This window comes from Caretta caretta, chromosome 12 (genome assembly GCF_965140235.1).
Source record: "Caretta caretta isolate rCarCar2 chromosome 12, rCarCar1.hap1, whole genome shotgun sequence".
Taxonomy (NCBI): domain Eukaryota; kingdom Metazoa; phylum Chordata; order Testudines; family Cheloniidae; genus Caretta; species Caretta caretta.
In genome coordinates this window covers 33,851,548-33,877,220 of record NC_134217.1, presented here as the reverse complement: position 1 = coordinate 33,877,220, position 25,673 = coordinate 33,851,548, and the positions used below count along the sequence as shown (strand labels likewise).

Here is a 25,673-nt window from a genome sequence, read left to right as displayed (position 1 = left end):
ACCCTGCCTCCAGGCAAAGAAAACCTGCAATTCACAAGATAATCCCCTTTTGTCTCTGCTTGGCCACAAAGCAGAGAGAAACCAAACTGCTTTCAGTTTCAAAGCTGCTTTCTGGACTTTCTTTCCAAAGAAAAAAAAATTTCCTTTTTAAAATCTGTATTTCTAGTTCAAAAAATCTCAACTGGATCTCAAATGATTTCAGGTTAATCCCACCACTGTGCCACCATGTCAAGGTTCCTCCCCCACTCTGAACTCTAGGGTGCAGATGTGGGGACCTGCATGAAAAAACCCCCTAAGCTTATCTTTACCAGCTTAGGTCAAAACTTCCCCAAGGTACAAAATATTACACCCGTTATCCTTGGAATGGCCGCTACCACCACCAAACTAATACTGGTTACTGGGGAAGAGCTGTTTGGACGCGTCTTTCCCCCCAAAATACTTCCCCAAAACCTTGCACCCCACTTCCTGGACAAGGTTTGGTAAAAAGCCTCACCAATTTGCCTAGGTGACTACAGACCCAGACCCTTGGATCTTAAGAACAATGAACAATCCTCCCAACACTTGCACCCCCCCCCTCTCCTGGGAAATGTTGGATAAAAAGCCTCACCAATTTGCATAGGTGACCACAGACCCAAACCCTTGGATCTGAGAACAATGAAAAAGCATTCAGTTTTTTAAAAGAAGACTTTTAATAAAAAATAGCAGTAAATAGAAATAAAGAAATCCCCCCTGTAAAATCAGGATGGTAGATATCTTACAGGGTAATTAGATTCAAAACATAGAGGACCCCTCTAGGCAAAACCTTAAGTTACAAAAAAGATGCACAGACAGAAATAGTTATTCTATTCAGCACAATTCTTTTCTCAGCCATTTAAAGAAATCATAATCTAACACATACCTAGCTAGATTACTTACTAAAAGTTCTAAGACTCCATTCCTGTTCTGTCCCTGGCAAAGAGCAGCACACAGACAGACACAGACCCTTTGTTTCTCTCCCTCCTCCCAGCTTTTGAAAGTATCTTGTCTCCTCATTGGTCATTTTGGTCAGGTGCCAGCGAGGTTACCTTTAGCTTCTTAACCCTTTACAGGTGAGAGGAGCTTTCCCCTGGCCAGGAGGGATTTCAAAGGGGTTTACCCTTCCCTTTATATTTATGACAGCTCCTATGAATTCTATCCTCTAGGTTGGTACCAGAGTAGATTTTGTGACATTGAGCAGGAGGCCCAGTCGATTTAACATGTTCATGATGAGCTGGACATGAGACTGCACCTGATCCCTGGAATGGCCCCAAATAAGCCAGTCGTCGAGGTATGGGAACACTTGGATCCGTTGTTGATGAAGGGAGGTAGCCACAACAGCCATGCACTTGGTAAACACCCTGGGGGCCGTAGATAGGCCAAAAGGAAGGACGATGAATTGAAAGTGCTGTTGATTGACCACAAAGTGAAGGAAGCATCTGTGTGCTGGGCAGATTGCAATGTGGAAGTACACATCCTTCATGTCGAGGGCAGTGTACCAGTCTCCAGGATCTAAGGAAGGAATAATTGTCCCTAGAGAGACCATGCGGAACTTCAACTTTACCATGAATTTGTTGAGTCCGCGTAGGTCCAGGATGGGCTGAAGCCTGCCCTTGGCCTTGGGTATTAGGAAGTAGCAGGAATAAAAACCCCTGCCCCTTGACTCTCTTGGAACCTCCTCTATCGCCCCCACAGCTAGGAGTGATTGGACCTCCTGTAGAAGGAGGTGTTCGTGAGAAGAGACCCGGAAGAGGGATGGGGTGTGGGGGGGAGAAAGCAAATTGAAGGAAGTAATCCTTTCCACCGTGCGAAGGACCCAATGGTCTGATGTTATGTGAGACCACGCACGGAGGAAATGGGAGAGACGATCTTGGAAAGGCAGGGAAAGATCCTGATTGGAGGCTGGTGCTCTGTCCTTGGGCACACCTTCAAAAGTTCTGCTTAGGCCCAGCCCATGGCTTGGGAGGGCCCTGGCCTTGGCTAGCTTGGTGACCAGTTTGTCTTCTTCTACCACCTTGGCCGCATCTTCTAAAGAAGTCCTGTCTTGGCTGAGGGAGAGGGTAGGACTTCTGAGGCTGCGGTCTGAAGGGCCTTCTCTGCATTACTGGGGTATGCATTCCCAGAGAGTGCATAATAGTTCTCGAGTCCTTCAGACTCTGCACCCTTGAGTCTGTTTTGTCTGAGAATAGGCTCTGGCCATCAAAGGGTAGGTCCTGGAGGGTCTGCTGCAACTCTGGTGGTAAGCCAGAGACCTGCAGCCACAAGATGTGGTGCATGGCTATGCCCAAGGCCAGGGTCCTAGCCGCCGAGTCCGCCGTATCCAGAGAGGCTTGCAGGGAGATTCTGGCCACCTTCTTGCCCTCCTCCACTAGAGCCCCAAATTCCTCTCTGGATTCCTGTGGAACCAACTCTTTGCATTTCTCCATAGAGTGCCACGAATTATAATCATATCTGCTCAGGAGTGCCTGTTGGTTGGCCACCCTGAGCTGCAAGTCTCCGGCCAAGTACACCTTGCGCCCAAACAAGTCTAGGCGCCTAGCGTCCTTTGATTTAGACGCCGGGGCCTGCTGACCATGCCGTTCCTTCTCGTTGACCGAAGCCACGACAAGGGAACACGGTTGGGGGTGCGTGTAGAGTACTGTTACTCCTTTGAGGGGACAAAGTACTTCCTTTCCACCCCCTTGGCCGTAGGTGGAATAGAGGCTGGTGATTACCAGATTGACTTGGCATTGGCCTCTATAGTTCATATGACCGGGAGGGCCACCCTGGACGGTGCCTCCATGGACAGAATGTCGCCAACCGGGTCCTCTACCTCCACCACCTCCTCTACCTGAAGGTTCATATTGTGCGCCACCCTGTGGAGCAGCTCCTGGTGGGCGCAGAGGTCCATAGGAGGAGGGCCCGAAACCGTAGTCCCTGCCACTGCCTCATTAGGCGAGGACGAGGAAGATACCCCTGGGACTAAGGGATCCTGCGTGGGGTCATGTGGAGGAACTTGTTGCCCAAGGTCCACCACATTAGGGGTGTGAGCCTGTGTTGGCGCTGGAGCAGTCCCCTCAGAACTCCCGGGCGGGGGTGGGGGCGAGACACAGTGGACTCTGGTACTTGGGGCTCCGAAGGGGCAGAACGGAAAGCCCCCGAAGGAACCCCTGGGGCCTGATGGTATGCCCAGGGGGTCCAAAAAGACCACTGCAGAGGTCCTTGGCCCGGGTCCTGGCCTTCATCCAGGCACTGGCCTGCACTGTCCTCGCCCTGGTCCTGGGCGTGGTGGCCACCTTGTGAGCGGCCAAGACGGTGCCGAACATGTCGGTGCAGAGTTCCCCGGTACTGTACAGTGCCGTGGACAGGTGGCGTGATGTAGAATGGTACCAAGACGTCGATTGGTGCCCGTGGTCGTATCGGTACGGGAGCCTGATCTGGATCTCAACAGCAACCTTCGATGAGATCGGCGTTGGGAATGGCTCCAGGTCGAGCGCCGCTCTGACTGGTACTGGATCGATGCCGAGAGTCCAATCGGTACCGGCTGTACCGTGATTCGGATCTTCGTGAGCCAGAGCAGCATCGCGACTATGACCAGTGCCGAGAACGGGATTGGTGCCGAGATTGTGAGCGACGCCGTGAAAGGTGCCAGGACCAAGACCAGTGCCGCCCTCCTTCACTCGGCGACGGAGGTTGTATCAGGGACGGTTTTCCCTTCGACGGCACTGCCCGCACCGGAGGTGCCGCTGGCTGCAGGGGAATCAGCTCTGTGAGCACGATCAAATCCCGCGCTGTAGAGAAGGTCTCCAGTGTGGAGGGCAGCCTTAGCTTGACTGCGATGTGCACCGGGGAAGCTCACATGCACCGGACTTGATGGCCCTTGCAGTGCCAGAGTCGATGGTGCAGGAGCCATTACTTGTCCTGTGTGCTCCAGCAATGGACGCGGCTCCGACTGCGGTGCGGGAAGTGTCGGTGCATGTCGAACCGACAAAGAAGAAGCAATCAGCACCTGCTTGGTCTCTTCTTCTGGCCCAGAGACAGGGACCGGAGCCGCAGTGGTGGAGGTGCCAGGGGGGCCTGATGCAGTGAGTCTTTAGCAGAGTCTGAACGCGGTGCTGGACCAGTCCAGCACCGAAGACACCGCCAAGTCCCGGTGTTCAGAGGAAGGGACCGGGCTAAGTGCCGCCTCCATAAGGAGCTGCTTGAGTATAAAGTCCCGCTCCTTTTTGGTCCTCAGCTTGAACGCTTTGCAAATGCAGCACTTGTCCGCTTGGTGGGATTCCCCCAGACACCTTAGGCAAGAATCATGGGGGTCTCCCGTTGGCATCAGCTTCAGGCAAGCTGAGCAGGGTTTGAAGCCCGGAGACCCAGGCATGGGCCCTGGTACCAGGACGGGGGACAGGGAAGACCCCGCCCCACCCAACTAAGTACACTAATCTAACTACACTAACTGTTAACAACTAATTACAACTATTAACAGGTATTAAGAGAGAAAGCTAGGGAGAGTGGAGATCAGCTACGTTGCGCTCCACAGTTCCAATGACCGTCACGGGTGGTAAGAAGGAACTGAGGGGGCGCTGGGTCGGCTGGGGCATATATCCAGTGCCATGAAGGCACCACTCCAGTGAGCGCCTCAGCCGACCCAATGAGTGTTGCTGGGGTAAAAATCTTCCAACAATCGTGCACGCAGCGCATGCACACCTAATTGGAATCGATATGAGCAAGCACGCGAAGAAGAACAAATGGATATCTCACAAATATGAAGGGAAGGCTAACCACCTTTAAATCCCTCCTGGGCAGAGGAAAAACCCTTTCACCTGTAAAGGGTTAAGAAGCTAAAGATAACCTCGCTGGCACCTGACCAAAATGACCAATGAGGAGACAAGATACTTTCAAAGCTGTGGGGGGGGGGGGAGCAAAGGGTTCTCTCTGTCTGTGTGTGGCTTTTGCCGGGACCAGAGCAGGAATGCAGGTCAGAACTCCTGTAAAGAGTTAATAAGCAATCTAATTAGATATGCATTAGATTCTGTTTTGTTTAAATGGCTGATAAAATAAGTTGTGCTGAATGGAATGTACATTCCTGTTTTTGTGTCTTTTTGTAACTTAAGGTTTAGCCTAGAGGGATTCTCTATGTTTTGAATCTGATTATCCTGTAAGGTATTTACCATCTTGATTTTACAGGTGATTCTTTTACTTTTTCTTCAATTAAAATTCTTCTTTTAAGAACCAGATTGCTTTTTCCTGGTTCTTAAGATCCAAGGGTTTCGGTCTGTGTTCACCTATGCAAATTGGTGAGGATTTTTATCAAGCCTTCCCCAGGAAAGGGGGTGTAGGGCTTGGGGGAATTTTGGGGGGAAAGACATTTCCAAGTGGGCTCTTTCCCAGTTATATTTGTTAGATGCTTGATGGTGGCAGCAATAAAGTCCAGGGATAAAAGGTAAAATAGTTCGTACCTTGGGGAAGTTTTAACCTAAGCTGGTAAAAATAAGCTTAGGGGGTTTTTCATGCAGATCCCCACATCTGTACCCTAGAGTTCAGACTGGGGAAGGAACCTTGAAAGGGTATAAACTGACTATGACCAAATTCCCAGGCTGGAAATTAGATGATTTCCAATCATCAGAGGAGTGAGGTTCTGGAACAGTCTCCCAATGGGAGGTGTGGGGGCAAACAACTTAATTAGCTTTAAAAGAGAGCTGTACAAATTTATGAGTGGAATTGTATGGTTGCTTTTGAGGGTAGGGAGCAGGGCTCTGCATTCCTGTGGGTCCCTTCTGGTTTGTGTCTCATGTTCCTACAGCTCATGCTTCAGAGCTTCAAATAGTTACCTGCAGGGTGATCACCAGATGTGGGGTCAGGAAGGAATTTCCCCCCAGGTCACATTGGCAGTAAACTGGTGGGGGGGGGTTGCCTTGCTCTGCAGCATGAGATGCCGGTCACTTGGCTGGATTATCTGGGTATATCTCACAATCAATTACTTGCCATCTCACAATCAATTACTTGTCCTTGGGCTGGTGCACCTCAGTCCCTCTTATTGTCTTCCCATGGCACATAATAGTTGAATTCCTGTGAACTGTAATATTTTTGGTCTAATTTCGATTGTTGGGTTTAATATGCGGGTGCTGGGTGGGGTTGGTGGATGGTGATATACAGGAGGTCAAACTAAATGATCTGGTGTTCCCTTCTGGCCTTAAAGTCTGTGACTCTACATTGAGGGTGATCAGTGGTCATAAAACAATCTACCTACAGCAATGTTTCCCAAACTTGGGACGCCCCTTGTTCAGGGAAAGCCCCTGGCGGGCCGGGCCGGTTTGTTTACCTGCCGCGTCCGCAGGTTCGGCTGATCGCAGCTCCCACTGGCCGCGGTTCACCACTCCAGGACAATGGCGGCTGCAGGAAGGGCGGCCAGCACATCCCGGCCCGCGCTGCTTCCAGCAACTCCCATTAGCCTGGAGCGGCAAACCGTGGCCACTGGGAGCCACAATTGGCCGAAACTGTGGACGCGGCAGGTAAACAAACTGGCCCGGCCCACCAGGGGCTTTCCCTGCACAAGCGGTGTCCCAAGTTTGGGAAACACTGACCTACAGCATATCAGTCTATGACCTCCAATCTCAGTGAATTCCACTGTAGCCATATTAGCAAAAGAACAGCTGGGACCTAAGGCGTATAAGAAGTTTGAAGTTTAATGTCACTGCTGACTTGATAAAAGTAGTGGTGTAATGATAATAATGCTTTCTGTGGACTGATGTAGCATGCGTCATCCAAAGATTTGTAAAAGTAGGCAAGTATCTCATTTGACATGGTGAAACTGAGGCAAAAACTGTTTAATGGAATAACTAAGATTATGTTGACAGGTTTCAGAGTGGTAGGTTAAGATTACGCTGCAAATTAGTGACTGACTCGGGTTTACAGCTCATAGGTCTAATTTACCACTATGTTGTTACATCAGATAAACCTGGAGTAACACAGATATGAATAAAGCCAAGGTCTCCAGACTGCCACTCCCTGCACTAATCAGTATCTCCCCTACATACGTTATTCTGCTGCCACTGGTTTTACATTAAAGACAAGCATGTTTGTTGTTTGATTTGTGGACTATGCGATTGTGGAATGCTGATTTAAATCAGGTCAGGGAGAAATATACTGTACAGGGGCTTGGAAGCAACCAGCTAGCCATATGAAGAACATGTGTAACCGTTCATGAGAGTAAAAAAATCTGCATCACATGGACACGAGTTTCTTTGCATCAAAAATTATGAGCTTTTTACCTGGATTTGGATAGCTGGTCCAGGACGGGGCATGCTCTGGGAGGTGCTAAATAACCTCAAGTCTGGCTGAAGTCAGAGTAATTTGGGGGTGTTCAGAAGCTCTTTGGATCACATGGCTCATCATTTTGGTGCAAAGAAATCCATGCCCATGTGATAAAATAGTCCTCTGCCACTCTGTTTTTCCATGTAAAATATGATACTTGCCTACCTTTATAAATTGCTTTGTAATGTTTGGCTGAAGCTTGCTACGTAGAGGAAGCATTGTTCAATTATTAGGATGCTAGCTTTAGACTCAGGAGACGGGAACTTGATTCTTGGCTTTGCACAAACTTCTGGTGTGACCTTGGGCAAGGAGTCTGGCACAAGTCTCTCTGGCTCAGATCCTTAAAAGTATGTAGGCACCTCGCTTCCATTAAATTGGGCCTAGGTTCCCTTCCTGTAAAATTGGGATAATAGTACTTCCCTATCCTATTGGAGGCTGAATCCATTTAAGATGGTACGGTGCTCAGATACTATGTGGAGGTCATATAAGTACCATATATAGACCAGGCCTATGATATGTTAAAGAAGGAGTAGGTTTGAATCTGGTGTACTTTCTCTTTGTGTCATAATCTCTACATTATTTCCCAAAAGTAGTGGTGAAAGGCTGAGTACACGTAGCAAATTAAAGCTCCTTTTTCTACTTAAAAATTATCAGCTAGTTTGCTGTATCAAAAAGCTGTCTCTTTAAACAAATCACACTGTTAAAAATGCCAAGTTATAATTCAGCTATTAACTCAAACAATGACAATTTAATCAATCAGGACCAACCCTCTTGAGGAAAAAATACAAAAAACCTCCAACTTTTCATGCCATGATGCAATGTGAGTGGCTGAAACTATAAAAAGGTTCAGTCATTCTGGAACAAGCTTTCAGCATCAATGTTAAAGTCATGGGAGCCATTTATTGACCTGGGAAATTGCAAACCGTCACCATTTCTGCTGGTTTGCATTTTTATACTTAACAAATGGATTATGATGATTTCCTTTTTCTTTTTTAATTGTGATTATGGCAAAGCCAGAAAGTTTAAGCCCTCTAGCTATTTTTCAAGGAAAGCAAAGAGACTGACATTACGTAAAGGCTTTTGGCTCTAGGCCCCAGCATCAGGAGACAGGAAAGTCACTGCAATATGGGACCAAACTTCCAGGTTTTCTTACATACCAAGGAAATAACAGACATCTAGAGCAGTTCCAGTGTAGGAGCGGGGTTGAAATTAAGGAGCCGAGCGGCTATTATGAGGCAGTTGCTATCCGTAAGCAGAAAGGAATTACATAAATAGCCTCCCTGCCGTTTGGGCTGCCAAACACTTTAGAGAAACTGTCGTTTCTCAGACTGAAAACAGATGTTTCCTCAGATAAAACATCTCTTTGTCATTTTGAGACACTTTCCCTTATTTTGTTCCAAGATGCATTCTAAATTCATGACTCTTCATTCTATCTTTTGAGGTGCAAGGTTATGAAAATCTATTCAGAGGGAAACACAGATTCCACATAATCAACTGGAACACGACACTGGACATGCGAGTCTATTGCCCCCAGAATGTTTCCAGTTTAACTCTTATATGGGACTTAGTGCTGCATTCAGTGTGCACCCCAAACTCCCATCTGCAATCACAGGAGTTTGGAGTGCACAAAGGAACACAGGAGCTCGGTGTAAGATAATCAGATGTACATGTGTGAAAACTGCCATCTCAGCCAACACCAGGGTTTGAACTGGGGACTTCACGAACTAAAAGCATGAGTTAATGTAGTTCAAGCTAACCACTCAAACAAAGAGCTGTAACAGACCTATATACTCTGGATTTTTACAAAGAAAATTGCATACTGACCAGTGGATTACACTACACATGCATGCATCAAAGGCTAATGATTTTTTAACATCTCTGGCCACCTAGGACCTTCAGAGTTGTTAGAATGCTATATCTGCTCAGAATGTCATGGCAGTATCTGAGATAGAGATCAGCTCTTTCCCCTTCAAAACACAGGACTCTACCCCTAAAGCTAAAAGAAAACTCATTTAGCTGCTATTTCTGTACAGGGCTTAGGATACACAACTAAGTAGTTGTATTGCATTCAGTGGAGGACAGTAGTATGCAACCCACAGGCCACTACAACATTTTACAGTTTTCAAACTTACCACCGACACCTACCTCTGTCTCATTTGCTTGTTTTTAGACACATTGTGATGGAGTGTACTAGCCCTACTCCTTGCTGGAGGCATCACCAGCCCAAAGGAAAAGTATCACTGGGAAAGAGGGGCAGTGAGTTTAGACCTCTGAGTACTGCCTAAAAAGGCCACTCAGGCTCTGGAACCAGCAGAACTAACAAGTTTTAGACATCCAGTGGCTAGAAAGGCCAAGAGAAGGCAGTAGGCAATCAGGATCCAGTAGGTGAAATAAAAAAAGCTTGCTTACATCTTCTTAAGGGGAGTGCTAGGTGACGTTGGGACAGTAGTGGAGGGTCCTTGTTCTGAACAGAGAACTGGGCTTAACAAACTGACTACATCTTCAGTTATACCATAGGACAAACTATTTATTTGTTGTGGAGTTTAAAAGCCCATGTGGTCATTTTGTATTGAATTTCAATTAACTATTATATGGCTAGCAAGAGGCTTGCTGCACAAGGAGCTTAGCTCCTGATGAGTCATGGCACATATGTATTATCCCTAATTACAATATAGTTGAGGATTTTGGCACAAATTAATGACCTAGCTGCCACACTTTAAGGGGCTTGTTTTTACAGAAATAATCAGTTTAAAATATTCAGAGGTTTTTAAAAGGCAACTCAGAATCCAAAGGTAGTTCTAAAGGAATCCTAGTCAATTCAAAGGCCAGTACAATGCTTGAAATAGGTATAGTCTGCTAGAATTACAATCATTCTGGAAGTATAAATGCACTTATTAAAGGGGAAAAATAATATTAGCAGGTAGGTAACCTTTGCACTATCTAAAACTGGAACCCACTTAGCATGAAATCAGTTCACAAAGATCATTTAAGAACTATTTCACATTATTTAAAGAGAAACTACTCTTTAAATAATGTTAATTAAAACTTTGATTTAACTTTGATATTCACTGAAGAAAAGGACCCTCTGTCTCCTAGGAAATAACATCTTTGATCTGTCCGTTTAATGCAGAATCTTTGATGATTTAAGTTTTGTTCTCCCATGTGCTATTTCAGTGAGATATTCTCTTTTGGAAAAAATAAATGCATTTGTAGGTTGAAAGCAGAGTTGCAATTTTAGCTGTCAGAATTGGGGTGAAAGGTCATTCAGAATGACCCTCCTACCTCCCATCACTAGAACCACTTTTTTTAATTCTTTCATTTAGACTAACCTCATATCATCAGAGGTTGAAGAGCTAGGGCCAGATTCTGCTCTCGACACAAGTGTAACTTGTGAAGATCTCCACTGAAATCAATGGAATGTTTAATCAGTGTAATACCCAAGCATGATCTTACCCAAAATATGTCTGACAGCTGTCTAGCCTCCTCACCATCCAATTGAGGGGTATAGATGCTCAGAGATGCAATCTAAAAACATTTCTTTGATGCTTTTTTATGGCCCAAGTAGATCATATGTTGAGGCACCCTTTTTACAATCTCTGCCTCTCTAAATAAACATAACATCTACCATGCTGTATTGACTACAAAACAGAGCGCTTCAGACTTGAACATACTGGGCCAGATCTTCATTTGGTGTAAATCATTATACAACTACTTACACCAGCTGGGGCTCAGTTAGGTAAAGCAGTGGATGGTGGTGTGGAGAGGCCGCAACACAGTGGGAGCTCTGGGATGGCACAACTGTCCTGGAGCTCCCCATTGGGCTCGGTCATGGTCCTGAAACCTCCCTGCCCCACAAGGGGTGCAAGGAATTATCCCTGTGCTTAGGAGACTGCAAAGACTGACGTTCTGGCTGGCCACGTATGGGGTGGAGGGGAAGGAGGAGTGCTTAGGCAAATTCATTCAGGTTGTAACACCTCCAGAGAAGTACCACTATCTGGAAAGGCTCAGGTATACCAGTTCAAACTGGATTCCCCAGAGACTAACAGACAAAGAAAGAAGTTTAGATAAATAGCCTGGGTTTAAACTGATACATGACCTTTCTGATCCAGCAAATGGACAGGACCCTCTGTCCACAGGGGGCCCCAATCGTTCCTGGGGGGTACTGGAAGGTATTGGCCTACTGAGACCTCATAAGACTGATGGGTTACCTCTGGTAAGGTTTTGCATGCATGTAGGAACTCTTATTGTTTTTAATATGTTTTCTATGTAATGCTTTCACCTTAAGAATAAATATACTTACTTCTAAAAATCTGTGCGGTAACTTATAACTGCTGGCAATTACATCGTTCATAACTTTCAAATTGAAAGCGAAGCACAAACGTTGGCCTGGTTAAGCCGTTTGGCTTGCTGGGAATAACATAGTGTAGGCAGGGATCTGTGCAGCCCAGAAAAAAAGCCCAGTCACGAGGGAGAGAGATGCGAGTTTCTACCCAAGAGAGATGATGGCTGACGAGCCAGCAGCCTGGAGTGGGGGCCCTTAAGGGACCATAGGGGAGGAGCGGAGGGAAGGATAAACAAAAATGTTCTTTGAAAAAGAATTTGCTTCTTCAGCTAGGCACGCTATGATTTGCAGGTCCATTTGCAATCCTAATGGAGTACATTGAGCATATGCAGAGAGACAGGCTAACTATCTGAGAAATTACCACCCCTAGAACTTGGGTTACTCTGAGGGGCTGTAACAATTATTAAATCTGAATAAAGAAAAGGAGTACTTGTGGCACCTTAGAGACTAACCAATTTATTTGAGCATGAGCTTTCGTGAGCTACAGCTCACTTCATCAGATGTATATGAAGTGAGCTGTAGCTCACGAAAGCTCATGCTCAAATAAATTGGTTAGTCTCTAAGGTGCCACAAGTACTCCTTTTCTTTTTGCGAATACAGACTAACACGGCTGTTCCTCTTAAATCTGAATAGAATCCCAGGTACTGTGAGGTTTGAATCCAGCTCCGAGCAGAAATCTCAAGTTAAAAAACGAAACAGGAATATTGTTCCAATATGCCTCTGTCAAATGGGGATTCTTGTTCTGAGTACAGCAGAATATTGAGAAGGTGCTAAAACTGTGTTTTGAAAAGAAAATATACTACATAAGCAAATGCTCACTGGGAGGGGAGGTGGGAATAGAGGGAAAGGAACTGGGAGATCAGGGGATGGAGAAAGGAGGGAGACTAAGGGATGTAGGAGGGGAGGGTGGAACAAGAGGAAAGAAGAAATGGGGGTGAGTGACAGGAGGACTGGGGAAGAATAGGGGGCAGGGGCACCTGTCAGACTCACATTCCCCAGCCATATGTGTGTCACACTTTATAGCACCCCCCCCCCCAGCGACAGCTATGTGACCCCCACCTTCCCTTCCCCCTTCATGTGAGCCAGGTTCTGGCGGGGACTTACCTATCTGGGAGGGTCTGAGCCCCTCTCCATGACTCCCCTTTGTGACCTGGGATCTGTGGGTCCCTGTTCCCAAGGTGTGTAAGCCTCTCCATGCCCCTGCCCATGTGTGCGCCAGGCTTTAAGGAGCCCCCACACACATAGCATCTCTGTGCGCCCCTCACATGAGCCAGGTTTGGTAGAGTTGCTGTTGTGGGGGATCTGAGCCCAACCCTCCAGGATTGCCCTGGAGCCTCCAGGAATTAAAGATTATGTCCTGGGATGAAACCTCCAGGAATACATCCAACCAAAATTGGCAACCCTATCCCTGTTCCTTATGTGAGCTAGGATCTAGGGGGTCTCCTCCCCCCCGCCCCCGCATGGTGCCTGAATTCTGCTCCCAGCTTCCCCCATATCTATGCCGGGCTCTGGGGGACCCTTGCCCATCTGTGGTGGTCTGACCCCCATCCCTGTCCCCCCATGTGAGTCAGGCTCAGGCGAGTTTGCTACAGGTGGGATCTGAGCCCCTCTCCCTACCCCTTCCGATGAGAGCCAGGCTCGGGGGGGGGTCTCCCCATTCTGTCTGAGCCCCACTCCCTGTCCCCGTGCAGACGCCAGGCTCGGGGGGTGCCCCGTTCCGCTGTAAAACACCCCAGCGCCGCTTGAAGCCGCCCCAGGCCCGTGAGGCGGGCTGGGCCGAGCCGGTCGCATCGCAATTGCGCGGCGGCTTCGCCGCCCGCTCCAGCCCGGCCGCAGAGGCCCCTGGGCGGAAATCTGGCCCTGCCCACCCCGCCGGCTCCCGGCCTGTGCGCGTGGCGGCCAGTGCGCGGCCTCAGGAGGCGGCTGCAGCAGCAGGGGAGGGCGGGGATCGAGCGGGGCCCGCCCGCGGCCCAGGCCCGGCACCGCAATGGCCGGGGAGGTGAAGACCAAGCTGTCCAAGAACCTGCTGCGCATGAAGGTGAGAGGCGGCGGCTCCCGGCGCGGGGAGGGGGAGCAGCAGGCCGCGGGGCGGGGGGGCCCCCGTTGGGAGCCCGGGCAGGGGCAGGCCGGGCGGAGGGGCGGGTTGCGGGGCTGATCCGAGTGAGGGATGTTAGGTGGCGTGTGGGGCAGCCAACCCCGGGGGATGGGGGCCCTGGGGAAGAGCGTGGGGGGCGGGATGGGGAGAGGATGGGGGGTGAGGCAGAGAGTGAGGGGGGTTGGGGTCGGGTGACGGGGGGTGTATGGAGCAAGATGCCCCCTGGGGAGGGTTTGGGGGCAGTGGGGAATGGGGAGAGCTGGGGGCTCTGGGAGAAGGAGTGTCCCTTGGGGAGGGGTGGGGGCCCTGGGGAAGAGCGTGGGGGGCGGGATAGGGAGAGGATGGGGGGTGAGGCAGAGAGTGAGGGGGGTTGGGGTCGGGTGACGGGGGGTGTATGGAGCAAGATGCCCCCTGGGAGGGTTTGGGGGCAGTGGGGAATGGGGAGAGTTGGGGGCTCTGGGAGAGGGAGTGAGGGGAGTTGAAATCAGGTGGGGGGGGGCTGAGGGATAAGCTGCCCCCCTAGGGAGGGATGGGGAAGGGGTTCCCAGGTGGAGAGGTGATTGGGGGAGCCTACCCTGGTGGCAGAGCTGGGACTGTCGGCTTAGGGAGCAAGGTTTGGGGTTGGTGACCCCTGGGTGGATTGTGGGGCTGTAAGGTAAAGGCCTGACGTGTAGGGCGGCGGGGGGGTAGGTATTTAGGAGGCTTGGAGGGGAGGAAGGGCAGGTTGCACTGGGATTTGAGCTCATGGGAAGAGATCTGGGAGGATTCTGCACACGGCATGAGACGTGTGGGGGAGACGTATTTGAGGGGGAGGGTGGTCACGAGGGGTCACAGACCCAGAAAAACATTTTGTTTTAAATTTACCTAGGTTTTTGAAGAATACACATTATACTCTGTTCCACCAAAACTACTGCTCCCTCATTATGATAACGCCCCTCCCCACACACACACACACATTTTCCAGGGTACTTTAGCATTGCTCCCCACTGTGAAAGAATTGGGGAGTCACAGAAAGGAGACCATTCCCAGGGGTGGTGCGGATGGGGAAGAATGCCTCTTTAGGGTAGCAGGGGAGATGACCTTGGCAGTGGGGAAGCTGAACTAGTGGGGAGTGCTGAACTAGTGGGGACCTTGGCAGTGGGGAAGCTGATACATAAGAAGTGTCCAGTGGTTTTATGAACTATAGGGTGCCTGTTGTTTTGATCCAGAAACATACTGTGAACTACCTTCCTTATTTCAGCAAAATCTTGCATAAGCAAAACTGGGATTTCTTTGCTGGAAACAATTTGAAAATTCTTTTCTTCCCAGGAGCTATCTGTGCTGGCCTCTTTATCATGAACATAAGTGTTCAAACTCTTTTTCTTTATATCTTTAATTTAAAATATTCCCTTTGCTTGCCACATTTGGTTGAGCTGCCTTGACTCGAAATATTTCCTAGCCTTGGATTTTGTTGTGCACTGATTTTTCTGGCCAGTTCTGGCTTAATATCCTATAACGGTGTTAACTTAGACCATTGTCCCTCCCTCTTCCCCCCCCCCCCCCCCACTCTTTTAACAACTCATAAATGTAGTAGCATGAGAGAGGGATATTAATAAAGTACTGACCTAGCCATCGCCCTTGGAATTGTGAATCTAGCATCAAGTCCAAAGTGAAATTAGTCTCAGCTCAGTGGCTAATGGACTCTGGTTCATGTCGTGTAATGCAACACATAATTCAGTAGAGTACACACTGGCATGATTGATGCTCTCTCTGTTTCTGCCGAACAACACAGAAGCTGAATTGCCATTAATTTTTTAAAAACATAAATATTCATTAAATATTTATAACTTAATATAGCAGAGACTTCATGCCTTGTTTGCTACATTTTAGTTGTGCCATTCCTTTTTTAGCTTGGTATTTGGGGCCATAGTCCTTCAAAGTACTAAGTGAAACGAGTTTTACAGTCTCAGTTCAGTCCTCAGATGTAGCAGAGTTCACTTTCCATAAAGGTAGCAGAATAATTAGCACAATTACAAGTCTCTGCTCACCAAAGGCTTACATCTGTGTTTCTATGGAGACTAAACTTTGACACAAAGAAACACTCGGCATGTTTTACGTGCTTTGCAATTATTGCAATCTGTATTTTTTTTATCATTTTAAATGTAAGTAACCAGATAGTTGTATCCAAGAGATCTCCTAGATCATTTGTTTTTAGGTACATAATCAATAAAAATGAACATTGATTGGGTGCCTATAATAAAACTTCTCCCATTGAGACTTAAGTCTAGCTAACCAGTTTCCTTGATTAACATGTTTTTCCACATAGACTCTCTCATTTTACTCACTTATGAGAAAATCCAGATACTGTAATTTTAAATGTAAGGCTTTGACATGTTTTTGAATTCTTTCAGAAAACAAAACTCTGTTTTCTTTAGTTAAGAAACTCACACAGAGTTGGGTACATATAGCAGTAAAAATGGAACATGAGAAATTAAGGTGGCTTATCACTTTTCAGACTGTGCTATTGAATTAATATATAAATTAAATAATTAAAATAATACACTTAATGTTTTGCATAGCCTGAAAAATGATAAACCAACTTTTAATTTGATTGTCCATTTATAAATATATTTGTTTGGGGGTGGGGAAGTAGTGGCACATTCCAATCTCCATCCACAAGCCAATCTCTGTCTACTTGGGACACCAAAATGATTTGTCACAGTAGATTGTGCAGATGTTTAAAATAGGGTCATGCATGCTCTGCTGTGCTTTGCTAGCATCTTCTCTGGTAAGGTTTGGATGTACTCATGGCTAATGCCAGATAAAGATGTAAGTGTGATAGGGATGTGCCTAAGGGCTTGTCTAAATACAGGTTGTACTGCTTTACCAGTGCAGTTAGAGGTACACCTCTCTCCCCTGCCTCTCCTCCAACTGCCTTCCCCCCGCCCACTATGAATGCAATTATACTTAGGGCTCTACCAAATTCATGGCCATGAAAAATGCATCACAGACCATGAAATCTGATCTCCCCTGTGATATCTGGCTATTGTAGGGGAGGGGCAGCCCAGTGCACCAGCCAGGGGCTCCTACCATGCACTGGGCTCCAGCTGCTAGTGCCCTCTGGGCTGGGGAGGGATGGGACTTCCTCTTTCCCTGCAGCGGCCCCCGCCCCTCCCCTACTGCGGCCAGGGGAGGTTCTGGAGGTAGGTCTGACCCAGCCCTGGGAGTATCTCTTCCCCTGGTGCTCCAGGGACTAGCAGCAGGAGCCCAGCGCACAGTATGAGCTGCTGGATGGGGCGCCCCCAGCCCTGCCGCTCCCCAGCTCCAAGCCCAATGCTCAAGATTTAAAGGGGCCATTGGATGGCGGGCAGGGACCATGGGGCCCTGGCCAGCCCTGTCCCCCCACAAAAGTGATGACCCTCATATGTCCTGTGTTCTTTCCCCCACACGGGCACACAGTAGCTTTGTGACCCCCCACGACACTCTTTCAGGTTGGGACCCACATAGTTACAACACATGAAATTTCAGATGTAAACATCTGAAACCGTGAAATTGACTATTTTTAAAATCCTATGACTGGGAAATTGACGAAAAAGGACTGTGAATTTGGTAGAGCCCTAATTATACTGGTATAAATGTTCTTATACCAGTATAACATTCCCATTCAGGAAGGGGAATAAGCTATAGCAGTAGAATTACATCTACACTAGGGGTTTTATCAGTATTACTGTGGGTAAAAAATCACATCCCCTAACAGACATATTTATACTGGTACAAAAGTTGTCTGTAGACCAGGCCTGAGGCCCCAGCTCCAATCGTGAACATTAATTTTAAAAAGAAATGTTTATAGCTTTTCTCGTTGTGGAGAAAGTGAACCTTCAACGTTCGGTCATGGTTTGGTCGCTGAAATTGTTAACATTGACTTTTAATTGAACTCACTTGAGTTAACACCCCATGGAGATGAAATGGGCAGCTCACACTTCTTCAAGCTGTTGTTCCAGTCTCTCTGTGAACTCCTCAAACATCATTGCATTACTCCATATCTACACTACGGCCATAGTGTAGACACTTCCTTCAGTTTTCCCATTGCTGTAGTTAATCCACCTCTCTGAGTGGCATCTACACTGGGGGGGAGGTCAGCTTAACCATAGCACTCAGCAGTGTGAATTTTCCTCACCCCTTAACAATGTAGCTAGGTCTACACTAAAAAAGTTAGGTTGACCGATTTATGTCTCTCGTGGATGTGAAAAATCCACACTCGTGAGCAATGTAGGTAAACCAACCTAATCCCTAGGGCAGACAGCACTAAGTCAATGGAAAAATTCTTCCATCAACCTAACTACTGCTTCTGGGGAGGTAGATTAATTACAGCGGCAGGAAAACCCCTACTATCACTGTAATGAGTGGCTATGCTGAAGCACTCTAGCAGCGCAGATGCAGCTGTGCTGCTGTAGTGGTTTAAGTGTAGACATAGCCTAATTTTTAAGTGAAAACCAGGCCTAACATTCGTTTGCTATAAGGGCTCTCTTTGCAGCCTTGGGGGCTAGAGTCGAACTTTTATTTTTTTAAATGAAATCTGAGAATCTGGAGGACAAGGGGGCGCCCTCAAAAGAATACTGGAAAAAAACAAATGCTAACCTGGCCTAAGCCAGGTCCAGTTTGTCCCCTGACCGCTTTATGTGGTGGAGTGTAACCATTTGGCATCTGGTATGCAGCCACAGCTTTGAAATAGTTAAATTTTCCTCAGTCCTTTGCCAGACCCCCAGGAATTGCAGGATGGTAATAAGCCAAGGAAGTCAAAACTATCTCCAGTGTTACTAGAGTGCTGGTCACCTGGGTATGTAAGTGGTGATGCAACTGAATTTTAATATTGCCATTGTTTCTGTCTGTACATTGGCAATTGCCCTAACTTTGAGCTGACTTTTAAAAGAGTCAGGCAAAACTTCTTAACTTTTTTCATGAAATATTGCATGAACAATAAATGTCAGGCAACCTATTAAATAGTTGTAACTCACATATGGGGAAAAGACACTTCATGCAGAAAAATCTTTGTGTGCGTTTCTTTCAGTTCATGCAAAGAGGATTGGATTCAGAAACCAAAAAACAACTAGAGGAGGAGGAAAAGAAGATAATCAGTGAAGAGCACTGGTATCTGGATTTACCAGAACTCAAAGAAAAGGAGTAAGTTTGTCATATTTTTCCATTACTTATATCTGGACTGTTTGGGAGGCAAAACAAAGTGTTGTCTATTAATCCTTTTCTGTCCAAGAAATACCTCAAGAATAATAATAACTCTTAGTCGCCAGTAGACATTAGGAAAAGAGGCAGATTGGTAGGTGTAGCATACTTATGCAGCATTTTATTCTAAGGAACCACTCTCAAGGTTTATAAATCCAGAGTTTGACCTACTTCCCCCCCTCCCCTTTTTTTTTCCATCTGTATGTTTTCCTAGTATCCATGTAATTATTTTCTTTTTAGTGACCAGGTGATTTAATGCTGCTTTTGCTTTTTTTTAAAAAAAAAAATGGCTGAAACCTTATAAATTAGGCCCCAATCTTGCAATCAAGTCCATGAGAGAGAATCTGGCTCCTTCATGCAGCTTCACTGATTTCATTAATGTTTCATTCAGGCACAGGGTCAATCCATGAATATCCAGTTGCAGAATTCATAATGGAGATGCAACAATAAGGAAAACCTCTTCTAGTAAGGGCACAAACTTCCATTCCTGCCTTCTGAAGAGGTGCTATAAACAGTAAAAAAAAAAACTATTTTAAAAATAGTTTATTTTGTCCTTTAAAAGAGGGAATTTTTTTAACAAGAGGGAGTCTCTTCTTAACGTTTGGAGTTCAGAGAATTAATTACATGTGATTAAAGTTACTGATATTCAGTATTTTACATGTGCAGGGTGGGGATGAGAAGGTGGAACACTTCTGTAGTACATGTATGTGATAATTCCTGGGGGAAGACTTCTTTTTGTCTCTTGGTTTTTTCATTAAAAGAGAAAAGAAAACAATCTTTGAAGAGAGAACCACATGGTTTTATTTCCTCTCAGTCTCTACTAGGGCCAGCTCTACACTAGAAATTTGCTGGTATAGAAATGTCACCTAGGAGTGTGAGGGTTTGTGTGTTTGGTTTTTTGAGGGTTTTTATTTGTGGTGGGTTTTTTTTTTTTGTTTGGGTGGGTTTTTTGGGTCTGGCTGGGTTTTTTTGTGGGAGGAGAGCAACATTTCTTATACCAGCAAACTTTTTCAGACCTAGACCTGGCCTAAGACACTTCATTTTTTTGGTTTTTGCTTTTTATTGCTTTTGGTTCTTGTGACTATGTTAAGACATGCTGTTCAGACAAATACTTGGCTTTGTTTATTGTGCAGGAGTTTTATAATAGAAGAGAGAAGCTTTATGCCATGTGAAGACCTACTTTATGGCAGAATGTCCTTTAAAGGGTTCAATCCAGAAGTTGAGGTACTGTCAAATGTTCTACTCTGTTAGGGTCATGGAGTGTATGTACCCCACACTGGACCAGCAACCAAAGGGTTAATACAGGCACTGCCAGCCACTGCTGATTGGAAGCCTCACAGCAGCTAGGAGGGTAAAAAGGGCTGGGAAGCAGATGGGGATGAACGGACCAATAGGCTGGAGAACCTGCAGAGATCCAGGGGAAGGTAGGAAGAAGCTTAGGGCATTGTCAGAGTTGAAGAACTCTGATCCTGCTTACCTAACTTGAGGGCCCTGAGTTGGAACCCGGTGGAGTGGGTGGGGAGTGAAGAAAGGGTTTTCAGACCCCTGGGCACCATGAATAGACAGACAGCCCCATTGGGGGATGGGCTACAGTTGGCCAGAGGGGGTGGCACCAACGCACCGCACCAGGTAGTAACTAAGAAAAACTATAAATTGGAGTTAAGTCTCAACGTGGCTTCCATTGAAATCAAGAAGTGTCTTTTGGTTGACTTCAGTGAGAGTCAATTGAGCTTTATATAGTTTATAGCACAAAGTGGATTATTGCCTAAATGTGTCCAATCTTCATGCTTCTAATTTGAGCTCCGCTAGGTAGGATGAAAATGGTAATTTCCAACTCAGCTTCCCTTCTTCCTCCTATTCAACATTCCCATTGCTGGTCAGCAAAATCAGCAGCTCTTCTAACTGGGTTGTTGATACTCAGTCATTAATTCATGTGTTAATATGCTCTCTCTGTGCTTGCACTTGTTGTTTTCAACCTTTAGAAGTAGAGCTGTTTGATTGCAGGAATTTGAAAATAAATTAAAATGCAGGCAAAGAAGATTGAATGATTTTATTAAATGTTTGCAATTCTGTACTGAAAATACAACATTATGGGGAGTATTTACTTTTGATCACACTGCCTCAGTAAGAGCCTAGGTACTGGATTGGTACTTAAGAGACTTGTTCCTGCTTCTGCCTTTCATTTGCTCTGTGACCTAGGTCCGAGTCTCTTTACTTCTCTCTGCCTGATTTATCCAGCTGTGAAAAGAGGTCCTAATAATTTTAAAAAAAAAAATCTGTGGATTAAAAGTGGTATATTCACTTGTGTTGTATATGTTTGATCCATTTGAACAAATGGAGCCTGTCACCTCTGAGGAGCTTTTACCCAAGTCAAGAGGGATGAAATCTGTCTGGCACTATGAAATGAGTCTTTCCAGTCCCAGATTGACACAAGTCCATGTCACACACTAACGTCCATTGGCACCCATGTTGTTTATCTCAGCTGAATGAGTTTGGAGTCTGAATTGCCATCCTCCACTTAGATAGAGATGGCTCCAGATTAGCACTAAGACGTATATGCCGGTGATATGGAGGAGCTCATGCTGTTTGCTGGTACTCTGTCAATGCAGTGCTTTCTGCAGGCGTTGTCTTAAATAAAATGTATTTCCACATTGTGATTCAATGTGATTGTGATTCAAGCCAAGATTTTGGAAATAAATAAAGTGCTATTTCTGGAAAATATCTGGCTCCCCCTCCCATATGTCAACAGCTCAATAGTTTCATGATTCCTATACATTTTCCTCCCCTCCAAGAACAAAGCCTCCATGTTCCATGTACTGCTCAGCAAAACAACTGCCCAATCTCACTGCTCTACCACTTTTCTTCCAGTCTGGATCTTTAGTCATCATATTGCTGCTTAATTTAGGGCCCAAACCTGCAAACTGTCAGCCCTGTTGACTGGAAACTACTCATGTGAATAAGGTCTTACAGAATCATGCCTTTAAAATAAAAACTCTTTTGAGCAGAGGTGTCTTTAACTTCTGTTCAACGTCACACACGTCTATGGTGCTATAATAGTAACAACAAGACTGCCATTAATCTGTCTCTCACAGCTAAATAACTGCCTAAGATGAAAAGTTACTGATGCTCAATTCAGATCTAATATGATTTAGGGGGAATTATGATTACTGTCTCACCAGGGTTGGCATTTTCACTGGCTTTTTTTTGCATTTTTTTAATGCAAATAGCATTTTATTGTAAAGCTTTCAGACAGATTCTCCCTGCTAAATAAACATTTTTAAGTGGCTTAGTTCCGAAATTTGACCCACCCTTAAGATCTGGGAATTATATACACTGGATTATACTTGACAATGAAAAAACAGATCTGCTACATAACTTTTTTAAAAGATTTATCCACTACGATCGATAGTGCATTACCACTTAAATGGCAACAATCGTAAAGAGTGCTAAGAAAACCTAGTCCCAGATGCCAGGCACCGTGCTGGTGCGCAAACAAGAAAGGAACCAAAAATAGGTGTGTTTATATTAGAACAATTTTAAGATGCAGGAAAATTATAACAAAACTCATTATTTTAAGTTTTCTAAGGGCTGGGTCATGAGCTGCTTTCAGGGCCATGCTGGGTTGCATGAGGACCGAAGACACTCCCCTACACAAGCTATCTGAATCACTGTGCAGGTGGGGTAACAGAGGAGGAACTAAGCTCCACCAGGTATAGCACTGGTGCGAATCACCACCACTACCAACCTGGGGAGCAAGGGGGAAGCAGCCAGTCACAGTTCATTCATTCCCTTGTCTTCACCCAGCAAAGCACGGCTGCGTGCTCCCTTTTATTCATGGCTCATGATAAATCCATGATCTAGCCCTAAATTCATACTACAAAGAAGGGAAAGTAGCTTCAGTTAGGACTCTTTATCCCCAGAGTTTTGCTTGTCCATATTAAAAATGAATTTCTTATCAGTAATATCTATATAATTGAAATTCTGTGAACGAGTTAACTGTTAAACTGATTTCCCATTTCATTTTCAGAAGTTAATGATCCAAATGAACTCTAGGTACAAGAAAGAAGAAATTGAAGCAGATGATACAGCCGAGGCTGATGTATCAGATGAAGAAATGGCCAGAAGGTAATTTATGTTTTATGGCATAGTTAAAATTACCAAGATGATGTGTTGCTGCACTCTCATCAGAGTGTTTATAAAAGAGCAAACTTTTGTGTTGTGCACAAGATATTTTTAAATAAGAATTTTGAAGAAAGTGTTCAATGGAGTAGTTTCATTACTTCCTGGGGAAATAACTTGGGGCCATTTTTTACCCTCCGCTACACCTTTTTGCTCTCTATTGTGTCATTCAGTGTGACAGAAAGCAAAATTGGCCCCTTAATATTATGCTGATATCTTGATAGAGGCAGTAGCTGTGTCTCTTACACTGTGTTGTAAGAGGAGTGACATAGGCAATCCTTTGTTGCACCACAGATTGGTATAGCTGATAGGATTTATGACTTGTTGTGCACGAGTTTGCTTTGATTTTATGAAGAATAGTGATTTGTATTTTAATTTAAATATCTTAACAGATATGAAACGTTAGTCAGAACTATTGGGAAGAAATTCTTGAAAAAGAGAGACCAGCGTGTGCTACAGGGTGAAGATGAGAACAGTAACATGAGACCTAGCAAAGCAAAGAAAATGTTCTTAAAACCCCAGGATTGATGTGAACTGCACAATTGGAGCTAATAGAAATGTCATCTACAGGTCAGAGTAACATGAACTGGGGAGTGTTTATTTTCCACCAAATAATGTAAGATACGTGTGTAAAATCTAAGTCTATTCTGATTGAAATTTCTGCTGTCCACATGACAAACATACTTTTAAAGTGGATACATATATAATGGATGTCATACATCCTTTCCTATCTGAGCAAGTTGTAGTGACCATGGGGCTCTAAGCCAATTAGCTGTTTAAATATTGTGCATAAGTAAGATGGCTATCCCGTGTGTTTGAGAGCAATGATCTTTACATTTTATGATGGTAATTGAACGCAAGTATTTCAGCTAAAGATGAGCTGTGGCCAATCTTATAAAGCAATTCTGCTTTCAGTGTTTTTTTTACTGTATAAATTGAAACCCCTTACACTTTCTAAATTGAAAGAAATAGTCTGCAGAAACATATGTTTCTTTAACAATTCTAAAAATACTTTGAAAAAGGAACAGAGAGATTAAATCCATTTCATTGAATTTTATTTTTTTTATAAAATCTGTTTAAAGAGAGGTTTTTGTAATAGAAGCATTTATATTGGGTGATGTTTTCACTTTGACATGTATGAATCATGATCTGCTCAATGTCTTGCCTCCAAAAAAAAAAAATTCTGATGTTCCTTTGGTTGTGGTTTTCTTTTCTGGCAAAAATTTTCCAATCTTGTAAACAAGATCTGTGATAGCAGCATAATGACTGCTTAAGAAACACATCTTAAACTGAATAAAAACTTTTTAAAAGACTTTTGTGTCTGATTATTGTTGTTTAGGTAATATAATATAAACACTGGAACTTAACATACCCTGTGAGATGTGTAGTGCATTGTTTGATAGTGTTTAGATTCAGGCCCAGATTTTTAAATGTATTTAGACATTGATGCACTTAGCATTGCAATACCTAACTGATTTAGGAGCCTAGATCTAATTTTGAAAAGGGCTTTAGAGATTGACCGTCAATGGGATTTAGGCTCCTAAATGCCTACATCCCTTTTGAGAATGAAACTTAGGATCCTAAATCAATTAAGCATTGCAATGCTGAGCACAGCAACACCTCAATAGCTTTAAAAAACTGGGCCTTAAGCACATGCCCCAAAATATTAGTTGAGTTGAAATGCCTTTTCTAGTTAGAAAGTAATAAAGCAGTTTCAAGCATTGTTGCACAGAAAGACAGTACTGGCCTTCCGTCAATTGGTGCTCTGGGCATAATGAAATTTGTTGTCAGCATGTGTCACATCTAAAATTATAGCAGTTTTCTGTATCCCAACCTTCAGCAAGAAATATGCTTTCTCTTATTTTATTTCCCTGGCTAGTTGTCCAGGTTGCTCGTCCAGGATGCTGGCCCTCTCGAGAAAGGAGGGATTTGGAGGAGTTTGCTAAATGGAAGCAAGTAGGGCAGTTCCATTATGGACACGAGTCGGTTTTTTTCTTCTCTTTTTGGAACAGCTCAGTGAAGCAAGACACGAAACTCAATTATATAAAGTAAGAGGCCGTACATCTACAGTAGTTTGCATGTATGATATATGGACTATAATCCAAATATCAAAAGCACCTCATTAGATATTCAAGATGGATCACACACGGAAAGAGAAATACACTTTTAACCTAGTAAGGGAGCGTCATAAAGGTGGAAAGTCATGATTCATGATCTCATATAGGTTTTCAGAGCTAATTAAATGATACTAGTTCAATTACTTAAAACTTGACTATATAAAATCATCAATTGAACAAAAGTTAATGATCGCAAGACATTTTTCTTCCCAAATGTGACCTGAACTACAAAGTGATTTATTGTTGCTCATCACAAGAAAAAATCAGAATATATCCCATTAGTCTTTCTTGCTTATTACTAGGAAATGACTCCCCGTTATATGAATAGATTTATTTGGTGATGGCAGGATTTCTGAATAATAGTGCAAGGTATTTTGGGGAAATTATATTCTAGTGAGACACTAGTGACCACTAGATGTCA

The 25,673-nt window shown here is 44.9% G+C and overlaps 1 protein-coding gene across 1 annotated transcript; it reads left to right on the top strand.

The window, feature by feature from the left end:
- Positions 1-13,464: 13,464 nt before the first annotated feature.
- On the top strand, positions 13,465-24,447 carry MPHOSPH6 (M-phase phosphoprotein 6). Its single transcript, XM_048817145.2, has 5 exons — positions 13,465-13,682; positions 18,787-18,899; positions 20,090-20,180; positions 22,984-23,081; positions 23,528-24,447. The coding sequence occupies exons 1-5, from the start codon at positions 13,632-13,634 to the stop codon at positions 23,661-23,663; spliced, it is 489 nt and encodes a 162-aa protein (XP_048673102.1). The 5' UTR covers positions 13,465-13,631; the 3' UTR covers positions 23,664-24,447.
- Positions 24,448-25,673: the final 1,226 nt, after the last annotated feature.

Bases quoted from the DNA above. Each gene is read 5' to 3' on its own strand.
- MPHOSPH6 (XM_048817145.2), top strand. From the start codon at position 13,632: ATGGCCGGGGAGGTGAAGACCAAGCTGTCCAAGAACCTGCTGCGCATG. The intron at 13,683-18,786 runs GTGAGAGGCGGC...CGTTTCTTTCAG, and splicing joins AGAACCTGCTGCGCATGAAG to TTCATGCAAAGAGGATTGGA. The intron at 18,900-20,089 runs GTAAGTTTGTCA...TTTATTGTGCAG, and splicing joins CCAGAACTCAAAGAAAAGGA to GAGTTTTATAATAGAAGAGA.